The sequence below is a fragment of the Mastomys coucha genome, unplaced genomic scaffold, assembly GCF_008632895.1.
Source record: "Mastomys coucha isolate ucsf_1 unplaced genomic scaffold, UCSF_Mcou_1 pScaffold7, whole genome shotgun sequence".
In the NCBI taxonomy this organism is placed as follows: Eukaryota; Metazoa; Chordata; class Mammalia; order Rodentia; family Muridae; genus Mastomys; species Mastomys coucha.
This window is the reverse complement of record NW_022196913.1, coordinates 96,199,724-96,218,159: the sequence shown is the minus strand read 5'-3', so window position 1 is coordinate 96,218,159 and position 18,436 is coordinate 96,199,724. Positions and strand designations below refer to the sequence as shown.

The 18,436-nt window shown below is 46.2% G+C and overlaps 1 protein-coding gene across 1 annotated transcript; it reads left to right on the top strand.

Moving 5' to 3' along the window:
• Positions 1-3,774: 3,774 nt before the first annotated feature.
• On the top strand, positions 3,775-18,436 carry LOC116082278 (uncharacterized protein C8orf76 homolog). Its single transcript, XM_031359168.1, has 6 exons — positions 3,775-4,033; positions 6,238-6,333; positions 7,433-7,576; positions 9,508-9,950; positions 13,709-13,841; positions 18,123-18,436. The coding sequence occupies exons 1-6, from the start codon at positions 3,917-3,919 to the stop codon at positions 18,318-18,320; spliced, it is 1,131 nt and encodes a 376-aa protein (XP_031215028.1). The 5' UTR covers positions 3,775-3,916; the 3' UTR covers positions 18,321-18,436.

Here is an 18,436-nt window from a genome sequence, read left to right as displayed (position 1 = left end):
TTTTTTTTTTTTTTTTTTTAGTTTAAAAAAAAAAGATGGAAAAGTGGAAAAAACATTTACACATCTCTATAGAGCTCAAAGGAAAGCTGATTGGCTCATCACAGAGGGCACTTTTAGATCAGAAACTCCAGTAATTGTTCATCCCAGCTTGCTTTCTGGTCACTGTGGCAGAAACAAGGGAGGATGGGTTATTTGGGCTCATGGTCTCAGAGGGATTTCAGTTTGTATGGCAAGGGCAGTACTATAGCAGATGTATCTGAGGCTTGGGCTAGAGTGTGCTTTTCACACACATCTTGAGAGATCAGGAGGCAGAGCTTGGGCAGGGAGCAAAACCAGATAACATCGTTCAGAGGCCTGCCTCAGTGGACTACTTGCTCCAGTCAGTCCCCACTTCCTAAAGACTCTGCAGCCTTCCAGACAAGCTGAGGACTGACCATTTACAGCATGGGCTGTGGGATAGATCTTACCTTCAAACCCTGAGAGCAACACAGTATCAAAATATGTAACTAAGTAACCTGATGGTGTCCATGTTTACCAACTGTCTTCCCTACTTTAGTATGCTCTCTACATGAGTACAGAGCTACACACACAGGTCCCCAGACACACAGAATGATATAGAGAATCCATGCCTAAATATAGTGTGGTAAGCCTACTTTAGATTAATCCACTCAACAGGAGTCAGGGATGACTAGATGCCAGACACTGTTCACATGGAGGTGAGTGACCCAGTCCAGGCTTAAATGAGCTCATGGTCTACTGTGAGTGACTGACAAATGAGCATTAGACCTCCCTAAGAAATATTTAGCCTCAATCCCAGCCTCTGGAAATGCAAAGTGCCCTGGACATGGTGGTGTGTGAACCTAGACAAGAACCACGGGAACCAGGCTAAGGGTAGAGGAGGTCAGCAAAGGATTCTGGGAATCAGTCAGATAGTTTAAAAGACACTGGAAGTGGAGTGGCTTCCTGATAAAGGAAATGGTGAGTTTGTACTTGGTCAGGACAAGGAGGATTGCAAGAGGAGGGAGAGACTGAGGGCAGACTGTGGTAGGTTTGCTGAGAACAACTGGCTGGAGAGTAGGGTTCATCTAAGGTCTAGATGGTCTAGACTGGTCTAGACTGGGGAGACACTTCCACAGGGAAACACTGGCTCTACTCTGCCCAGATCACAGGCAGGATGCCAACATGTGAACCGCAGCTGAGAAGTACTCTGCTTGCCTTCCTGTCTTGATGCCCATCTTTTACAATCACCCATCCATTGAACAGGCATTGATTATGCTACTCTGGCCAAGGCCTATCTGGGAGCTAGGTTTACAAGCCTGAAAAAGACAGTCTCTAACCTCCTTAGCACTGTCTACAGTGTGTGGGAATGCCACAGCAGGGGAACAGAGCAGCAAGGAGTGTTGCCTGAAAAGGGGGCATTGCCTTGTGATGGGCAGCTCAAACAGGCACCTCAATAAAATATAAGATTTTAATAGCTATTGAGCTATAGAAACAGATTTTTAAAAGTCTCAACCACTCAGTTCCATAGTTGCAGAAATCCCATTTACTCTAACACAGTGGTTCTCAATCTGTGGGTAACAACCCCTTTGGCAAACCTGTGTCTCCAAAAATGTTTATATTACAGTTCATAACAGTAGCAAATTATATTATGTAATAGCAACAAAAATAATTTTATGGTTGGGGGTTACCACAACATGAAGAACTGTATTAAAGGGCTGCAGCTGAGGCAGCTCAGGCAGGCTGAGAAACACTGCCCTAACACCTGCAATGTCTAAGCTTACAGGATAGATTTAACTGTTACAGTGTCTAAAGCCCACTGCCTTGAGGCTTATTAAGTGAGGCCATGTTTTGCAACTCTGATTCCCAGGCCCTGGCTCATTAACTGCAATGGGGATTTTTAAAAAGTACTGATTCTAACAACAGTTTTGTATCCATCAGGCTTCCCAGGGCTCGAATAGCTACTTTCTCACTTTCTTTTTTTTTTTTGTTTTTAAAGATTTATTTTATATATATGAGTATACTATAGCTCTTTCCAGACACACCAGAAGAGGGCATCAGATCCCTTTACAGATGGCTGTGAGCCACCATATGGTTGCTGGGAATTGAACTCAGGACCTCAAGAAGAGCAGTCAGTGCCATCTCTCCAGCCCTACTTTCTCACTTTCAGCTGGAATTCTATCATAGGAGGCAATGCTGGTAGATTGGAGCTGGCAGAAGCCTGGATTGGCTGTTATATAAGATTTGGGTTCACATTTTCAAATGAAAGGCAAGCAATTATTAGTCAATAAGCATAGCTTTCTTTTTGTAGACAAATATGCCATGACTGGGAGTAAAGTAAGTAAGAGGTTCTTTTGGCAAAAGGTTGGAAACCACCAAGCCCAGGAATCTTGAGTCCAAAGGGCAACTCTATCATAAGAACTATCACTTAGCCACATGCTAAAACAACTGCTGCCATTTTAGCACATGCTCTAGCTCAGTTGTTGGGCAGGAGGCTAGAGCCAGCAGGCCTCAGAGCAGGAGGGAAGAAACTCTAAGGCCAAATATCTTTCATAAAGGAAAAGCTAGACGAAATCCCCCTTGCCTGCCTTTGCTCTTGCTCTTACTCTGCTCCTGGAGCAGAGATTTTGAATAGACCCATGACACCCCCTTTATCTCCCTAGCTTTCTGTGCCTCATTTTAATCAATACCTATTTCATATACTGGGTTGCACAGCTAGTGAGTCAAGGTCACAAAGCCAGACACATGTGGCTCTTGCAGTCCTTCAGTACTGTGCTGACATAGTACTGGGCAGAGACAGGGCATACTGGGATTAGGGCAAATATATCCCTTTTAGGACATAATATTTTTCTTGGTGATATTATGGACTTTTCTTATACTTCGCTATAACATCTGAATTTTTCTTAATAAGAAGTATTACATTTCTGATTAGAAAACAAAACAAAAACCCTAGGTTTTAAAAATGGACTTCCCTGGATGAATCCCACAGTAGCTACCGTCTGGAGGCTGCCTATGTGAATCTTCTAGTAAGGCTATTGAATACGAAGCTGAGTTCCATATTTTGTGAGTCATGAGCAGATGAGTTTTGAAACCCGGGGAGGTGGTTTAGGTTGCCCTGTACAAGTCTGTAGAGTAGAAAATAGAGCTGACGGAAAAACCCTGGAAGCAACTGGTGGAAGAGGAGCAAGTGTGAGGGAAAATAAAGTTTTATTACTAGCTCTGCGTTAGTGTTGTATAACACAACCCAGTGTTTTGTCCACGACCTTTACTTTCTAGAGTCAAAACATTTCTTGAAAGTCTCAAAATTCTGCTAGTCTTGATCAAGTCTTTAAATTTCAATGTCTAGCTTTTTATAAATGCGTGAATAGTTCTGGTCTCTTCCGCAGAGACGCTGGACTTTTGAACAAATTACCTGACTTCTTCAAGTTCAATATCTCCTTTTACAAAACAGGAGTAACTGTGCTCTTCTCGCACAGTTATTATTGGGAAGGAAAATGAAGAAATACAATGCAAAATAAAATGGGGAGAATACTGTCAGTTGTTTAAAACTGGTACTTACCAAGTTAACCGGCTCCCCTGCGCCCCCGACTTTTCGAGGTACTCAGGGGAAAAGTACCCCATCCAGCTCCTGACACAGAGAAGTCAAAGACTTGTTGGGAGGTTCAGGAAGCTCTAGAGTCAGGTAAGAATTTCTGCTCCACCACGAAACCCCCAGTTTGCACAGCCGCTGAAAGACTACCACTCCCAGAATGCAACGCCCCGGCCGACAACCCACCGCTTCCGTGTGGGCGGTGCGCCGGTGCCGCTCTAGACACTACCTTGTCTCGGTTCCTGGCTGCCTTCGCGCGCTTTGGAGGCTGGGTGATGGGCGTCGCTCTAGGTTTCGCCTCGCTTCGAGGTCCGGTTGCACGTCCGCGCGATGGAGACCGGATGCTGGGTGTTGGGGGGCGAATTTGAGGACTCGGTGTTCGAGCAGAGGCCAGAGCGCCGTCTTGAGCCGCCCTCCCCCTACGGCGCCAAGCTCTGCGAGCCGCAGGTGAGACGGTTGCCCTCTTGCCGCTCCGCTCCGGAGCCGGCCTGCGGCGAGGCCCGCCACCGTCACTGTCCAGCCTTCCTGCAAGCTAGCAACAGCGACCTCACTCTTCCAGCCTCGGTGTTGTCTGTTTCCGTTCCCCACCCCTAACCCACAGGTCCTGCAGACCTGCCCGGGCTAGTATCCTATACCCCCTCCCTGCCCCAACCCCGCCCAGGTGGTCCACTGTAGCATCCTTTCAGGCTTGCTGGCTGTCTAGAAGAATAAAATAGTTTCAAGCTAATTTTGTTTCATCATTTCCTAGTAATATAATGATAATTGGATATATTATTGTTAAATTGGGATGACTAGCTATGTGACCAGATGGTTGCAGAGTGCCGAACCTAACGGTGGCTCAAATATCGCGTCTTGAGTGACACGGTGTTTGAAGAATAGAACAAAGTTTTTCCTACTGTGATGGCTCAGAAGGAGAGACACTAATTTAGCAAGCTTGTGATGAGCCTTGATACTCAGTGAAGTGTATTATTCAAAATACAACCAAGCCATTACAATGTTAATTGTACTGAGTCAACAGAAGTTAGGGAGACTTTCTTCAGCCTCAGCAGGTTTTATTCTAAAAGAGAGTAGGAGATGCTTCTTTGGGGCTGGAAAACCGGGCATGCAGAATGCTTTTCATCCGTTTGGTTTTTTGTTTTTTTTTATTCTTTCTTGGTATTTATATCTCGCTCTCACTTTATGTCCAGTGGATTTAAGTCAGAAAAGGGAAGTCTTCTTACAGCTGTGTCTTCAGATCCTCCAGATCTTTGTCTGGGATGCACAGAAGCCTGACTCCAGTTAAAATTTCCTGTGCTCTGTGTGGTAGCATTTTTACAGTAGGACCATCACCATAATCACAGTTTCCTACATCTTGTGCATAGTATTGTCAGTCCCTATTCATTTTCAATTGCTCTAAAAGAAAGCAGCTAGCACTTTAAGAGTCACTGGACTGCACTAGGTGACTGTCATTTCCAGTAACTTCGCTGTGGTTGAAAACGTGTGCTCTTATTTTTTTAAAACAAATCTGTTATTGACATGTTTATACTTGTGATCATTACAATTTATTTTTCAAACCACATTTATTTATTTGTGTGTGGGGGTGAGAGAGCCATGGCACTGTGTGGCGGTCAGGGGACAGATTACAAGTGTTGATTCTTTCCTTCCACCACATGGGGCCAGAGATCAAATCAGGTTGTCCAACTTAGAGACAGGTGCCTTTACTCACCGAGTCATCTCACTGACTGTTGTGATCATTTTAATAAAAATCGGGCTGTCAGCCGGGCGGTGGTGGCGCACACCTTTAATCCCAGCACTTGGGAGGCAGGGGCCTCCCAAGTCAGGTTCTGGAGTTCAAGGCCAGCCTGGTCTACAGAGTGAGTTCCAGGACAGTCAGAGCTACACAGAGAAACCCTGTCTCGAAAACCAAACCAAACAAACAAAAAAGCGGGCTGTTAGAAAGATGGCCCAGCATGTAAAGTCAACTGCAGCCGAGTTTGATGACCCGTGATCTATCACCAGAACCGAAAGAGTAGAAGGAGAGAACTAACCAGCAGTTTATGCTCTGACTTCCACTTATACACAGTAGCATGGATGTGCCCACATACATATAATACATATTAAAAATATTTGTAAAAATCTGGGCCATCATGAAGATTGTCATTCGTAGCTCAGTGGGTGAAGTGCTGGGTGCCCAGCATGAGGACCTGAGTTCAGATTCCTAGCACTCATATAAAAAACTGGGTATGTCAACCAGTGCCGGAAGGTGAAGACAGGAGTACCTTGGAGCTTGCTGGTAGCCAGTCTAGCTGACTGGTAAGCTTCAGGTTCAGTGTGAGACCCTGTCTTGAGAAAACAAGATTGAGACTGATAAAGACAACTGGCATTGATCTCTAGCCCTCACACCATATAGGCACACATATTTACTGCACATGTAAACACATATCATTTAGTCTGATGTAATCATATGGGTCTACTCTCAGCACTTGGAGGGTGTATGATGAGACACTGTTTTAAAAAACAAAATATAGCCATTCTTTGTCCACTGCTTTGCCTTGAGTCATCCTGAAGAAGTGTGTCCTTGACATTTAGGTGGTTGCATCATGGGAAAGTGCTTTTGACCGTGTAAGCATACCTTCAGTCTCCATCATAAACACTGTCTTCTTGATTTCTAGTGGTTTTATGAAGAGACAGAAAGTAGTGATGATATTGAAGTTCTCACTCTCAAGAAATTCCGAGGGGACCTGGCCTACAGACGACAGGAGTACGAGGTGGGGGTCAACATGCATCCAACTCTGGGACTTCAGATGGGCTCTTGTGTTAGCAACAGTGGCACATGTGGAGAGCAGTGTATGCCAGGTTAGCAGTGTGCTTTGTGGGCTGGATTGAGTCTTTGGTGGGGCCTATAGATAGTCTTAGACTCCTAAGTCTAGGCCTTTCCTACAGGGTCCATATTCCGTTTTGTTTCTTCATAATTCCAACCAAAGAATGCTTTGAGGATCCCTGTAGCTCTGCTTTCCCAGGTTTTAGATCCACTCATCTGTAAATCTCCATGTCACAGGAACAAAATACCCCACAATATGCAAGAAAAGGAAAGGAAAGGATGAACAATTAGATGCCAGATTGTTTCATATACATGTCTCTTTTCATCTTTGCACAAATATTAATAAGCTATATAGCTGGGCCTGGTGCCATATACCTTTAATCCCAACACTTGGAAGATGGAGGCAGAGGCAGGTGGATCTGTGAGTTTAAGACCAGCCTAATTAATCTATATAGCAAATTCAGGAATCTCTTTCTCTCTCTCTTTCCCTCTCTCTCTCTTTCTGTCCACACACACACACACACACACAAAACTCAAAGTCCCAGTAAAGCCGGACTCAAAGCCTGTTCTGTTTGCTTCTAGAATTTTCTCTCTCTAATACTGGGATACTTCCATAGTTGTAGACATTATGACCTGCAGTCATTCTGTCTCTGCCTTTTAGAGAAACATTCATAGGACTGGTTGAAACACTTAGGACTCCCATAGGTTATTGTAGGGGTCAGTTTTTTTTTTTTTAAAGATTTATTTATTTATTATTTGTAAATACACTGTAGCTGTCTTCAGACACCCCAGAAGAGGGCATCAGATCTCACCCCAGAAGAGGGCATCAGATCTCATTATGGATGGTTGTGAGCCACCATGTGGTTGCTGGGATTTGAACTCAAGACCTTCAGAAGAGCAGTCAGTACTCTTACCCATTGAGCCATCTCTCCAGCCCCTATAGGGGTCAGTTTTACTAGCACTTTCTACAAAGGGAAGTCATCCCTACACTGGGTCCTTTCCTTCCCTTACTGCTTCATACCTTCCCTTCTTTTAATAATTGCCAGAAAGCACTGCAGGAATACTCCAGTGTCTCCGAACAGTTGCCATCTACTAATTTTGCCATGAAAAGGGATGTCCAAGAAGGCCAGGCTCGGTGTCTGGCCCACCTTGGGAGGCATGAGGAGGCGCTGGAGATGGCAGCAGACCTGGTGAGTGGCTCTGTTACTTGTTCTTCTACACTGTCCTTCTACTAAGGACGGGAAAACAAACTTCCTGCTAGAAGCAGAATTGGTGGACCAGGATTACAGAAGGAAACAATCAGCACTGTAATTATTGAGATGAAAGCATAGAGCGATAGATGTGATTATTTTCTTGGAATATTTTTCCTGTGCTAAGATGAGAATTATTGCCTAGAAATCTTAATTTCAAAAGTTTTACTTTTATGAGGAATGTATACCCAGAGTTATAGAATTGAGTGATTTTGTTCTAGATTTTTTTCAAAGATGTATTTTAATTTTTAATTATGTGTATATATGTGTGTGGGTCTAAGTGTGGATATGGGTGTGTGAGTGTGGGTGCTGGGAGCCCAGAGATACTGGATCTCCCTGGAGCTGTTGCCTGGTGTGGACGCTGGGAAATCTGGGTCCTCTGCAAGAGCAACAAGTGCTCTTAAATCACTGAATCATCTCTAGTCTCCATTGTTTCATTATTGCAGTCCTGGGAAAATCCCTGAAACACATTTCAGTGGATTTTAATGTCCAAAGAGGGGCATACTGACTACGCTATTAAACCCTTGTTTATTAACTTAGCATGCCAGCCAACTTTAGATTATTCATCAAATTATCATAGTCGTAGTCTAGAGGCCAGCATTCTGCTGCACGTCTATAACTCTAGCAGCGGGAAGTCTGGTAGGGGCATCACAGGTTCAAGGCCAGTCAGTCAAGACTGCATAATCCGGGCCCAAACACAGTATACCCTGGTTTTTTCTTGTTTTTTTTTTTTGTTTTTGTTTCTTAAAGCAGGAGTGGGGAGGGATTATGGTCTGTGTGTAGCACCTGCTTCACACTAACATACACCTGCTTTCCCAGTGACAACGTGCTTTTGAATAACAGTGCATTATAGCTAGCAGCAGCAAAGAGTAGTTTCTAGGGATAATCCAGACGTGATCTCATTAGAAATAAAGGGCATAGTTAAAACAATGTTTTTACGTGTTGTCTATTTACATAGAGGGGTGGGATACATAGGGCAGAGCAGTGAGGCAGGAAGAGGAGGAGGTCAGCAGACACTTGGTGGGAGTCAGTTTCTCCTGCCAGCACATGGGTTCCAGGGTTGGAACTCAGGTCACCGGGCTTGGCAGCAAGTACCTTTACCCACGGAGCCACCTCCAAAAGGCATGGCCTGACTTTAGAGCGTTCACTGTTCCACGGCCACACTTGTGGCAAACATAGCACTGTTCTGTATTCAGAATGGAGGCCAGGGCCCTTGTACACCTTAAGTGGTCTTTCCGGAAGGCTAAACCTTAAGCAATAGAAAGAGTAAAGCCAGGTGTGCTCAATGTTCAGGTAGGAATGGAATCACCAAATAAGTTACATGGAGCTTTAGTTCATGTTTTCCCACTTGGTATAGGAATGTTCCAGGAACTCAGCAGGCGTCCACTTCCACCGTAACTGGGCTGAGTAGGAGTAGTTCGGCCTTTGACACTCAGTTTAGTTCTGTGCAGGAGTGTGACCTGGGCAGGCTAGGCTCTCCTTAGATTTCATATCAGACTGAAGATAACTTCACTCTACCATCTGCTCTCTGTAGACTAACTTGGAAAAAGTGAACCCTTTCCCTAACCCACAGGATATTTGCCATATGGCAGGTTAGGCAAGAGATAATGGCTCTCAGTGAGACATTAAAGGATTTTCTGATGAGAAGGAAACCCCTGTGCACATGTGTGCACATGTGTGCCAGCCATGGCTTTCATGTAGAGGACAGCTTGCAGGATATAGTTCAACGCAGGAAATCTGTGGAAGGATTGAGTTCACTCGACCCATGTAACACTTACAGATGCTTCTGGTTTATAATATATACAACCTGGGCCTCTAGGCCTTTATGTGAAAACATTTTGTACGTAAGGATTTTTGCTTTCTCTTCTCAGGAAAGCAAAGCCACCAACGTAGACCATCTGACCACGGTGCTCTACCTCCACCTGGCTGTCTTTTCCAGCATGCAGAGCTGGGGGCAGATGGTCCTCTGCCTGCAGAAGCTGATTTCTCTGCACCCTCTCAACCCGTGGAGCTGGTGTAAATTGGCAGAGGCATACCTGAGTATGCCTCCAGGGCCAGACCTGCCAGCAGGTGTGTCACCGCAGGGACAGAAGAGTTCCACCTCAAGTGGCAAGGCTGTTGGTCCCTCCTCTGTACACTTGGGAATAGGCTCTCTTTTGTCTTTCCCCGAAACCTTGCCCAAGAGCACACTGTTTTCCATGGAGGCCAGTGGTTGTAATACTCAGAAGAATATGCAGAACTGTCTGGCCAGGCGGAGGGAAGAGGCACAGATGGAGGCTCGGAGGAAAGCATGTGCCTCTCTGATCCGCGCCAGGTGAGCCGGGAGAACGTGCGTCCTCACACAGAGGAGCTGCAGAAAGGCTGTTTCTTTTCTACTATTTTTTAAAGGAGGAAAGATTTCTTTAAATACAAATTTAAAGTTAGCATACATTGTATGTAGGGATGGAAGAATCCCATACATGGCTGGTGAGAATTTAGACCAGTGCAGCCACCCTGATATCAGAGTGGGCTTCAGAAAAACCCAAGTTGGGGCCAGGTGTGTACTCCTTCAATCCCGGTACTTGAGAGGCAGAAGCAGATAGACTCTGTGAGTTTGAGGCCAGCCTGGTCTACAGAGAGTTTCAAGACAGCCAGGGATACACAGAGAAACCCTGTCTCAGACAAACAAACAAACAAACACACTCCAAAACAAAAACCAAAGTAAAACTGCCGTATGACCCAGCTGTGTACTCCTGGGCACATGCCTGAAGCACTCGGAGCCAGCATGCCACAGAGATACTTGTGTATCCATGTTTATCACTGTTCTATTTACAGTAATTAAGAAATGGACACGAGCAGTTCTAATGTCCTATTAATACGAAAAAACTCAGCCATCTGGGAAATGAATACGAAACCACAACAGGACATGAACTAATATTAAAATGTTTCATAATGCTGTTGGTAGAGGCCTGGAATCTCAGGACTTGGGAACCTGAGGCAGGAGGCTCATGATCATACTGTAGACCAGGCTGGCCTCCTGTTTATAAAGATCCCCTGCCTCTGCCTCCTGAGGACTGGTGTGTGTCACCATGCCTGGTGACTGTGTTACTTTTATTCAACATATCTGTTATATATGTTTGGTGCAAGGATTATAAAGATGATTTTTTTTTTTTTTTTTAAAAAGCGAAAACGAGACTATTGTTCTTTGCAATAGTCACTGTGTTGAGGAAAATATTCATGTAGCCAGGGACTGGCACACAGCTGCTGAGGGCTATGTCCTAGTGTGAGCAGAGCTCCATGGAGACCAAGCAAAGGAAAGAACCAGCCTCTCTGGGGCTGTGCTCCTGCTGAGCATCCTAGGGAAGAGTGCTTTAGCAGCTGGCCACAGGTACTGGGTGCTTTGTCCACACCCCTTCATAGTATTGCTTGTGATTTTGGGTTGCATATTGAGATCAGTTTATGGCCCCAAAGTCCTATCTATGTCTGCAGTCCATAGTTCTCTGTGTTGTCTCGCTCACCTGTGTACTGTTAGTTGGGTGAGGAAGGTGTGCTCTTGTGTTTGGTGATATAGAGAGAAAGCTTTAGCTAAAAGGCATAGGAACAGTCACATGGTCTTGTGTCTTAGGTAGGGTTTTTTGTTGTTGTTGTTATTGTTTTGTTTTCTAGACAGGGTTTCTCTGTGTAGCCCTGGCTGTCCTGGAACTCACTCTGTAGACCAGGCTGGCATCGAACTCAGAAATCCACCTGCCTCTGCCTCCCAAGTGCTGGGATTAAAGGTGTGCACCACCACTGCCGGGCATTAGGTAGGTTTTTTATTGCTGTGAAAAGATACCATGACCACAGCAACTCTTATAAAGGCAAACATTTAATTGGGGCTGGCTTACAGTTTCAGAGGTTTAGTCCATTATCATCACTGCAGGCAACATGGCAGCATGCAGGCAGGCGTGGTGCCGGAGAGGTAGCTGAGAGTTCTAAGTTTTGGCAGGCAGCAGGAAGAGAGAGATGCTGGGCCTGGCTTGGACTTCTGAAACCTCAAAGCCAGTGACATACTTCCTACAGTTCCTAAAGAGTAGGTCACACCTCCTTCAGCAAGGCCACAGGTCCCAATCCTTTGAAATAAGGCCTCCCCTTGTGAGCCTATGGAGCCCATTCTCATTCAGAGCACCCCAGGTGGCAGGAGCAGCAATGTGGGAGAAGTCCAAGGGGAGCTGTGAGCCACAGTCCCAGGCAAGGAGACTAGGAGGGCCTGAGTCAGATCTGATTCTGAAGGACTCTGAATAATGACTGATGTCAGGCACACGAGCCTGGACTGCTCTGATGGCCGGCTGTCTGCCCTTGCACAAATTATATACAGATTATCTGAGCTCCAGATTCCTCATCTTGCTAGATGGAGGAATGGGAGAAATGCCTACAGCCTGAGGGTGTGGAGTTAAAGTCCTCTCAAATACACACTGAAGCTGCATGGTCTGTGACCCGCAATGGGGAGTGCCAGTAAGAACACTTTGATTGTATCTGGTTTTTATTAGCTTGAGACTGCCATTTCTGCTGTGGGTTGATTTTTGAGGCAGTGCTCAAGGTGTAGCCAAGGCTGGCCTGGAACTTCCGTGCTCTGTCTTCAGCTTTCCTGGTGCTGGGAATATGGCCGTGTGCTGCCGCCCTGGCTTGGGTGTTATCTTAAAGATTCCATGCTTTTCTTGAAGGCCCAGAGAATATTCATAAACTTTGAATTGGAGTGTGATCTGAGCTGTAATTCAGAGAGGGAAGCTGGGCTAGAGGAAGCCATTTGGAGCTGTGGAGAGACAAGTGGAGAAGCGACGATCACCAGTGACGGGATCCAGCCTGTGCTAGTGCAGTCCTAGTAAAAGTAGAGAATGGTGTCACTGAAGTGTGGATAGATGGGATTGGTGACCAGCTGAGGTATGGGTGGGATTGGGGGAGGAGGAGGAAGGTAAGGAGGAAGAGGAAGAAAAGGGAGGAGGAAGAAAGGAGGAGGGGGAGGAGAAAGGAAGAAGAGGAAGAGAGAAGAGGAGGAGGAGGAAGAAGAGGAAAAGGAGAAGAAGAAGAGGAGGAAGAAGAGGAGGAGGGGGCTGGTGAGATGGCTCAGTGGGTAAGAGCACACTGACTGCCCTTCCGAAGGTCCTGAGTTCGGATCCCAGCAACCACATGGTGGCTCACAACCACCTGTAATTAGATCAACCACGCATAATGAGATCTGATGCCCTCTTCTGGTGCATCTGAAGACAGCTACAGTGTATTACGCCAGAGCGAGCGGAGCTGTCCTGAGTTCAATTCCCAGCAGCCATATGATGGTTCACAGCCATCTGTACAGCTACAGTGTACTCATACACATAAAAAATAAATAAGTAAATCTTTAAAAAAAAAAAAAGAGGAGGAGAAGGAGGCGACTCTGGTGTGCTCTGGGTGCAGGGGTGGATTGGGCGCTGTCTACTGAGGTGGAGAATACCAACTGATGGGCAGGGAAGATTCAGGATACAAGGAATGAATGACTTCAGCTTGATGTACTGAGAACTTGATGCCCGTAGAACACCCAGCTAGAGCCTCTCATTAGGGAAAGGGGGCTGAGCTCAGAAGAACAGAAGAGTTAGTATCACTGGGAACGTTCATAGTAGAGCGGCTGTGAAGTGGTTGTTCGAGGTTTGGTCCTGTTTTGGTACTTATATCTGCCAGCAAAGCTAAGTATGACTTGAGGTCCAGGCGCTGTGGAGACAGCAGATGCCAGCATCCCAGGAACAGACCACGTGGCTGGGGTGGCTTTGAACTTCTTCTCAGTGAGTGAGCTGCTTTTGCTCTCACTTGCCTGCCTGCCTGCCTCCCTCCCTCCCTCCCTGGTTTTGAGACACTTACTGTAGTCTGTGCTACCCTGACTGTCTCAGCCCTCTGAGTCTTGATCCTTTCTCAGTTGTACAGGAAGGCAGCTTGTTCCGAATGGAAACGGTAGGGACTCAGGAATGGTTATAGTGAGACCAGCAGGACTCCTGGCAACTTAGTCCCTGGCTCTGGATGAGCTTGAGCTCCCTGTGGCGCAGGTCCCTGTAGCAAAGCCTCTCACACTGAGACTTTCTGCTTCCTCAGGCTCTTGCTTCAGCTCGCCCAATCTCAGCAGACATCGTTCGCTTTGGAGAAGAACTTGAGGACTCAGCAGGAAATTGCAAGGAAAGTGAAGGAGTTCAACTTTAGGGACGATACTTTGCTGTTGGTGGAGGAGGTACGTATCCCCTCAGAATTGTGTGGGGCAGCATCACCGTCATTTTGTGCTGTTCCCATACCAAAAGAGTGCCAGATCTCATCTTATCCTGAAGGACCTCTGTCCCCCTCCCACTGTGTGCCTCTGGGTTTCCCAAGTCACCAGAGTGGTCCTCCGTCATTCACCTGCCGTATCCCTGCTTTCTTGTTCTTGTCGGTGTTAATTAATTAGCCTGCCCACATGAGCATCCTAAGTAACATGCCCATCATACTTGTTTCAATGTGGAATTCACTGAGTGATAAGTTTTTCACTGGAGATTGAGCCCAGGACCTTGTTCATGCTAGGTAGTCAGTATACCACTAAGTTAGCCATGGTGCTGGACTTTAGACTTATGGGCGAGTGTCCGCCCATTTGAGCAGGAGTTTATATAGCTTCCCTTCTCCCCTCCTAACAGCTGGTGGTGGGGAAGACAGGCAGGGCTGCAACTGTGGCCTAGAAAGGATGCACCTGCCTGATGTTAGGGCCAGCTGTGAGAAGTGTTCTCTCGCTCTGTCCACCCTGTCACCTTGATGTCTATAGAGACATGCAGATGCTATTTCTAAGCCTCTGTCAGCCCTTTCTATAGCTTGTTTTCTATAAAGAACACAGCATTGGGAGATTGTGTGCTTCAGCTCTCTGCTCCCTTGTAGTATAATGTCAGGTCCCAAAGAAACCTGGCCTGGCCTGGCCTGGGCTAATGGTAGCATGTGTTAGCATGCAGAGCCCATGGGAGCTGCTAGGCCTGGCATCAGTCCTTTCCCTGTGAGAATGTCTGTGTGCATACTGACATGATTGCTTTAAGAGTCACTTACTGCGCATTTGCTATCATTGCCAGGGCATCAGTTACTGTCCTTGTCACTGTGGGAAGCTACCTGACAACCTGTGTTATCCAGGCTGGTCTTAAAACTGCTGGGTTCAGAGGATTGTCCTGCCTCGGCCTCCAGAGCAGTTAGAGATGTAGGTGCCTGTTGGCATGCCTTGCTTGTCTTCCTTCCATCCTTCCTTCTTTGCATTCTTCCTATTTTATTCCCCAAAAAACACATTTAAAACACTAGGTGGGTGTGGTGGTGCTGGGAGCCTTGGAGCTAGGCAACCATCCTACTCTAATGTGGATTCTAGGCAAGTGAGACTTTGTCTAAAATCCAAAGCAGACACACTGGATAAGTGACACTCAGGCTTGATGCCTCGTCTTCACATTTATGCATATGCACCCGCCTCTGTTCACACATGAACACTCAAATTAAATGGAAGCTTTTAGTGTTTGTTTCTATAGATAGGAAATATCACTTTCCATAGTAGATAGTAACTATAAACCTAACTTCAAATTTAATAAAAGCATTACTATTGAAGTCTAAATGGAATGTGATTACCTGAATTCTTTTTGAGTTACTAAAACATGTTTTAGAGCTGGGCTTGGTAGCACATGCCTTTAATCTCAGTACTTGGGAGGCATAGGCAGGTGGATCTTTGAGTTCAGGGCCAGCCTGGTCTATAGAGTTTGTTTCAGGACAGCCAGGACTTATGGAAAAACCCTGTCTTGAGAGTATCTTAGGTTTACTATTGCTGTGATGAAACTATGACCAAGCAAGTTGGGGAGGAAAGGGCTTATTTGGCTTACACTGCCATGTTGCTGTTTATCACTGAAGGAAGTCAGGACAGGAACTCAAACATGGCAGGAACCTGGAAGTGAGAGCTGATGCAGAGGCCATGGAGGGGTGCTGCTTACTGGCTTGCTCATTATGGCTTGGTTAGCTTGCTTATGAAACCTAGGACCTGCCGGGCAGTAGTGGTGCATGCCTTTAATCCCAGCACTTGGGAGGCAGAGGCAAGCAGATTTCTGAGTTTGAGGTCAGCCTGGTCTACAGAGTGAGTTCCAGGACAGCCAGGGCCACACACAGAGAAACCCTGTCTCCAGAAAACCAATTAAAAAAAAAAAAAAAAAAAACCTAGGACCACTAGCCCAGGGATGGCACCACCCACAATGGACTGGGCCCTCCCCATAAATTACTAATTAAGAGACTGCCCTATAGGCCTGCCCATAGCCCTATCTTATGGAGGCATTTTCTTAATTAAGGTTCCCTCCTATCACACCACTTTGGCTTGGGTCAAGTTGACCTAAAACTATCTAGTACAGAGAGATGTAAAAGTCACATTAGTACCAGTTCAGTCATTATCACTTAAGTATTCCAAAAATTAAAATTAAAATAGGATATATTTTCCACATTGCAATTCAATATTTAATCTTAGGTTTGTGCATGCTAAAGTCAGATGTGTGCCATGTCAGTGAGCTCCATTTCTAATCCAGTGTATAATACATGGACCGTGTTCTCCTCTTGTGCTACTTCACACACACCCCATGTTCAGGGATCCCTGACACCCCCCTTTCAATGTGTGTGGTTTCAGGAGTCGTCGTACATGGCATGTGTGTGGAGGTGAGGGGGAGACGAGGCCTCCCATTGACCTTGAGTTTGCAGTGTAGGCCCCGCCCTCAGGCTCAGGAGCTTCCAGGGACCCACCTGTCTCTACCTCCCATCTAGCCGTCACAGGGATCACAGGGGCTTGCCTTGATGCCATGCTTTTTCATAGGTTCCCAGGATCAAAGAAATCTCAAGCTCATAAGGCGGGTATTTTTTTGTCCTCAGCCACCTTTTCTCGCTGTTTTGCCCCACCTGGCCTCAGAATGAAAAGCTCGGCTTCCTAGGTAGCTTCCTTTGAAGATAATGACTTCTAGTGTTTTATTCCATATTTTAAAAAGGGAATTTTAGGACTAGGCATGGTTTCATATACCTTTAATACCAACCCGTGTTAGGCAGAGACAGGTGGATCTCTGAGTTCAAGACCAGCCTGGTCTACATGAGTTTGAAGCCAGCCAGAATGACATAAAGAGACTCTGCCTCTCAATAAATGAAAACCAGTTTCCATCAAACCCAAAGCCAGCACTTGAGACATGTCACTGTGTTGCTGCTGAAAGAAGACGTCACACCATTTATATGTGACATACCAGTTCATGACTTTAGAGACACTGAAGCGCAACAGCGAATCACCTCAGAACCGGTGAAGGAGTAAGGTTTAATATAAAAAGCACAGCATCTTGTTGACTGTAATGTGGGGCTGGGGAGGTGGCTTGGCGGTTAAGGGCTCCTAGCTGCAAGCGCAAGCACAAGGACCTGAGTTCTAATCCCCAGCTTCCACATAGAAGCCAGGCGTGGTTGCAGATGCCTGGAACCCTGGAGCTGGGGACAGAGAAGGTAGATCCTGTGTGCTGGCTGGCTGGCCTAGCCAAACAGCAAGGCTCAGCAGTTTAAGGCTCAACAGTTTAAGGCTCAGCAAGAAGCCGTCTCAAGGAAATCAGACAAGGAGTGACTCAAGAATTCCTCCTTTGGATTTGGTATGCACAAGCAAGGGTGCATATGCCACACACACGTGTACACACAAGCACACACCACACATGTGTTAACACACACAAAGCCTGTAGCTGTGAGGAGCCATTCTTTGGTTGACTTTGTAGTTTTCATGGCCACATTAGATATCAAGGTCGGAGGAGCCATAAATCTTGAGTGCTTTGGCCAGTATCCCTGCTGGCTGAGTGTGTAAATTCTCACTCTGTAAACCTTGCTAGGACCTCATTCTCCTCACTGCCGTTACTCATTACCAAAGGACCACTTTCTAAGCTTACATAAAGGCTTCCTGGAACTTAATTTTGAGTTGTCTCATCGAATCCTGGGGTTCAGTCTGTGTTGCTGCAGTTGTCATTGTGACCAGGAGGGGGCAGTATTGTGCCTGTAGGGGGGATGAGCCATGGCCCTGAGAGACCCTTGGTTGTGGAGGGCTGGGGTTTTCAGGGCTGAGAGAGGTTGACATAGCAACCTGTTGCTTGGATCTTCGCTGTCTTCGACTTCTTTGGGGGAACTTGGCCAAAATGGATTCGTGTCCCACATCATACCCTGATGAGCCCCAGCCTCTTACATGCAGAGAGAAGCCCACAGCTACACTGTCATCACAACAGTGTTTGGCATAGGAAGGTTGATTCAGTGCTCCCTGGAGCCCAGGCGGGACAGCTGCCACCTTAGGACTCAGGATTCTCAGGGAGAATGAGAATGGAAACAAGGCAGGTGGCATCCATGATAATGGGAACAGGGATTCACTCGAGGTGCAGCGCTTCCCTAGGGCTTCAGTGTGAAAGGCTTTTCAGCTGGTAAGTAAACTCCTTGCCTCTGTAACTGGGATGATGTTTTGTTTTTTCCTCTCCTCGACCTGATTCAGGCTATGGGGGAAGATATTGTTCCAGAAAAGATAAAAGAGGAGCTTCATTCGGAGGTGAAGTGTGTGGGCCCCGCAGCCCTGACTGCCTTGGTGGTTGCGTCCTCCAAAGAATTTGAAGACAAGTGGTTCAGAAAGATCAAAGACCGCCTCCATCCCTTGGGAAATCAGTTCCAGGTGGAGATTCCCATCATCACTTAGGAAACCACTTCCGAGCCTGAGTATCCTTGTTTACTTAGACAAGAGCTGTGCAATCATGGAAAACTAAAATAAAGAGGATTCTTTATATTGTTTATAAAAATTTCTCTCCCATGTAA

Bases quoted from the DNA above. Each gene is read 5' to 3' on its own strand.
- LOC116082278 (XM_031359168.1), top strand. From the start codon at position 3,917: ATGGAGACCGGATGCTGGGTGTTGGGGGGCGAATTTGAGGACTCGGTG. The intron at 9,951-13,708 runs GTGAGCCGGGAG...CTGCTTCCTCAG, and splicing joins GCCTCTCTGATCCGCGCCAG to GCTCTTGCTTCAGCTCGCCC. The intron at 13,842-18,122 runs GTACGTATCCCC...GACCTGATTCAG, and splicing joins CTTTGCTGTTGGTGGAGGAG to GCTATGGGGGAAGATATTGT.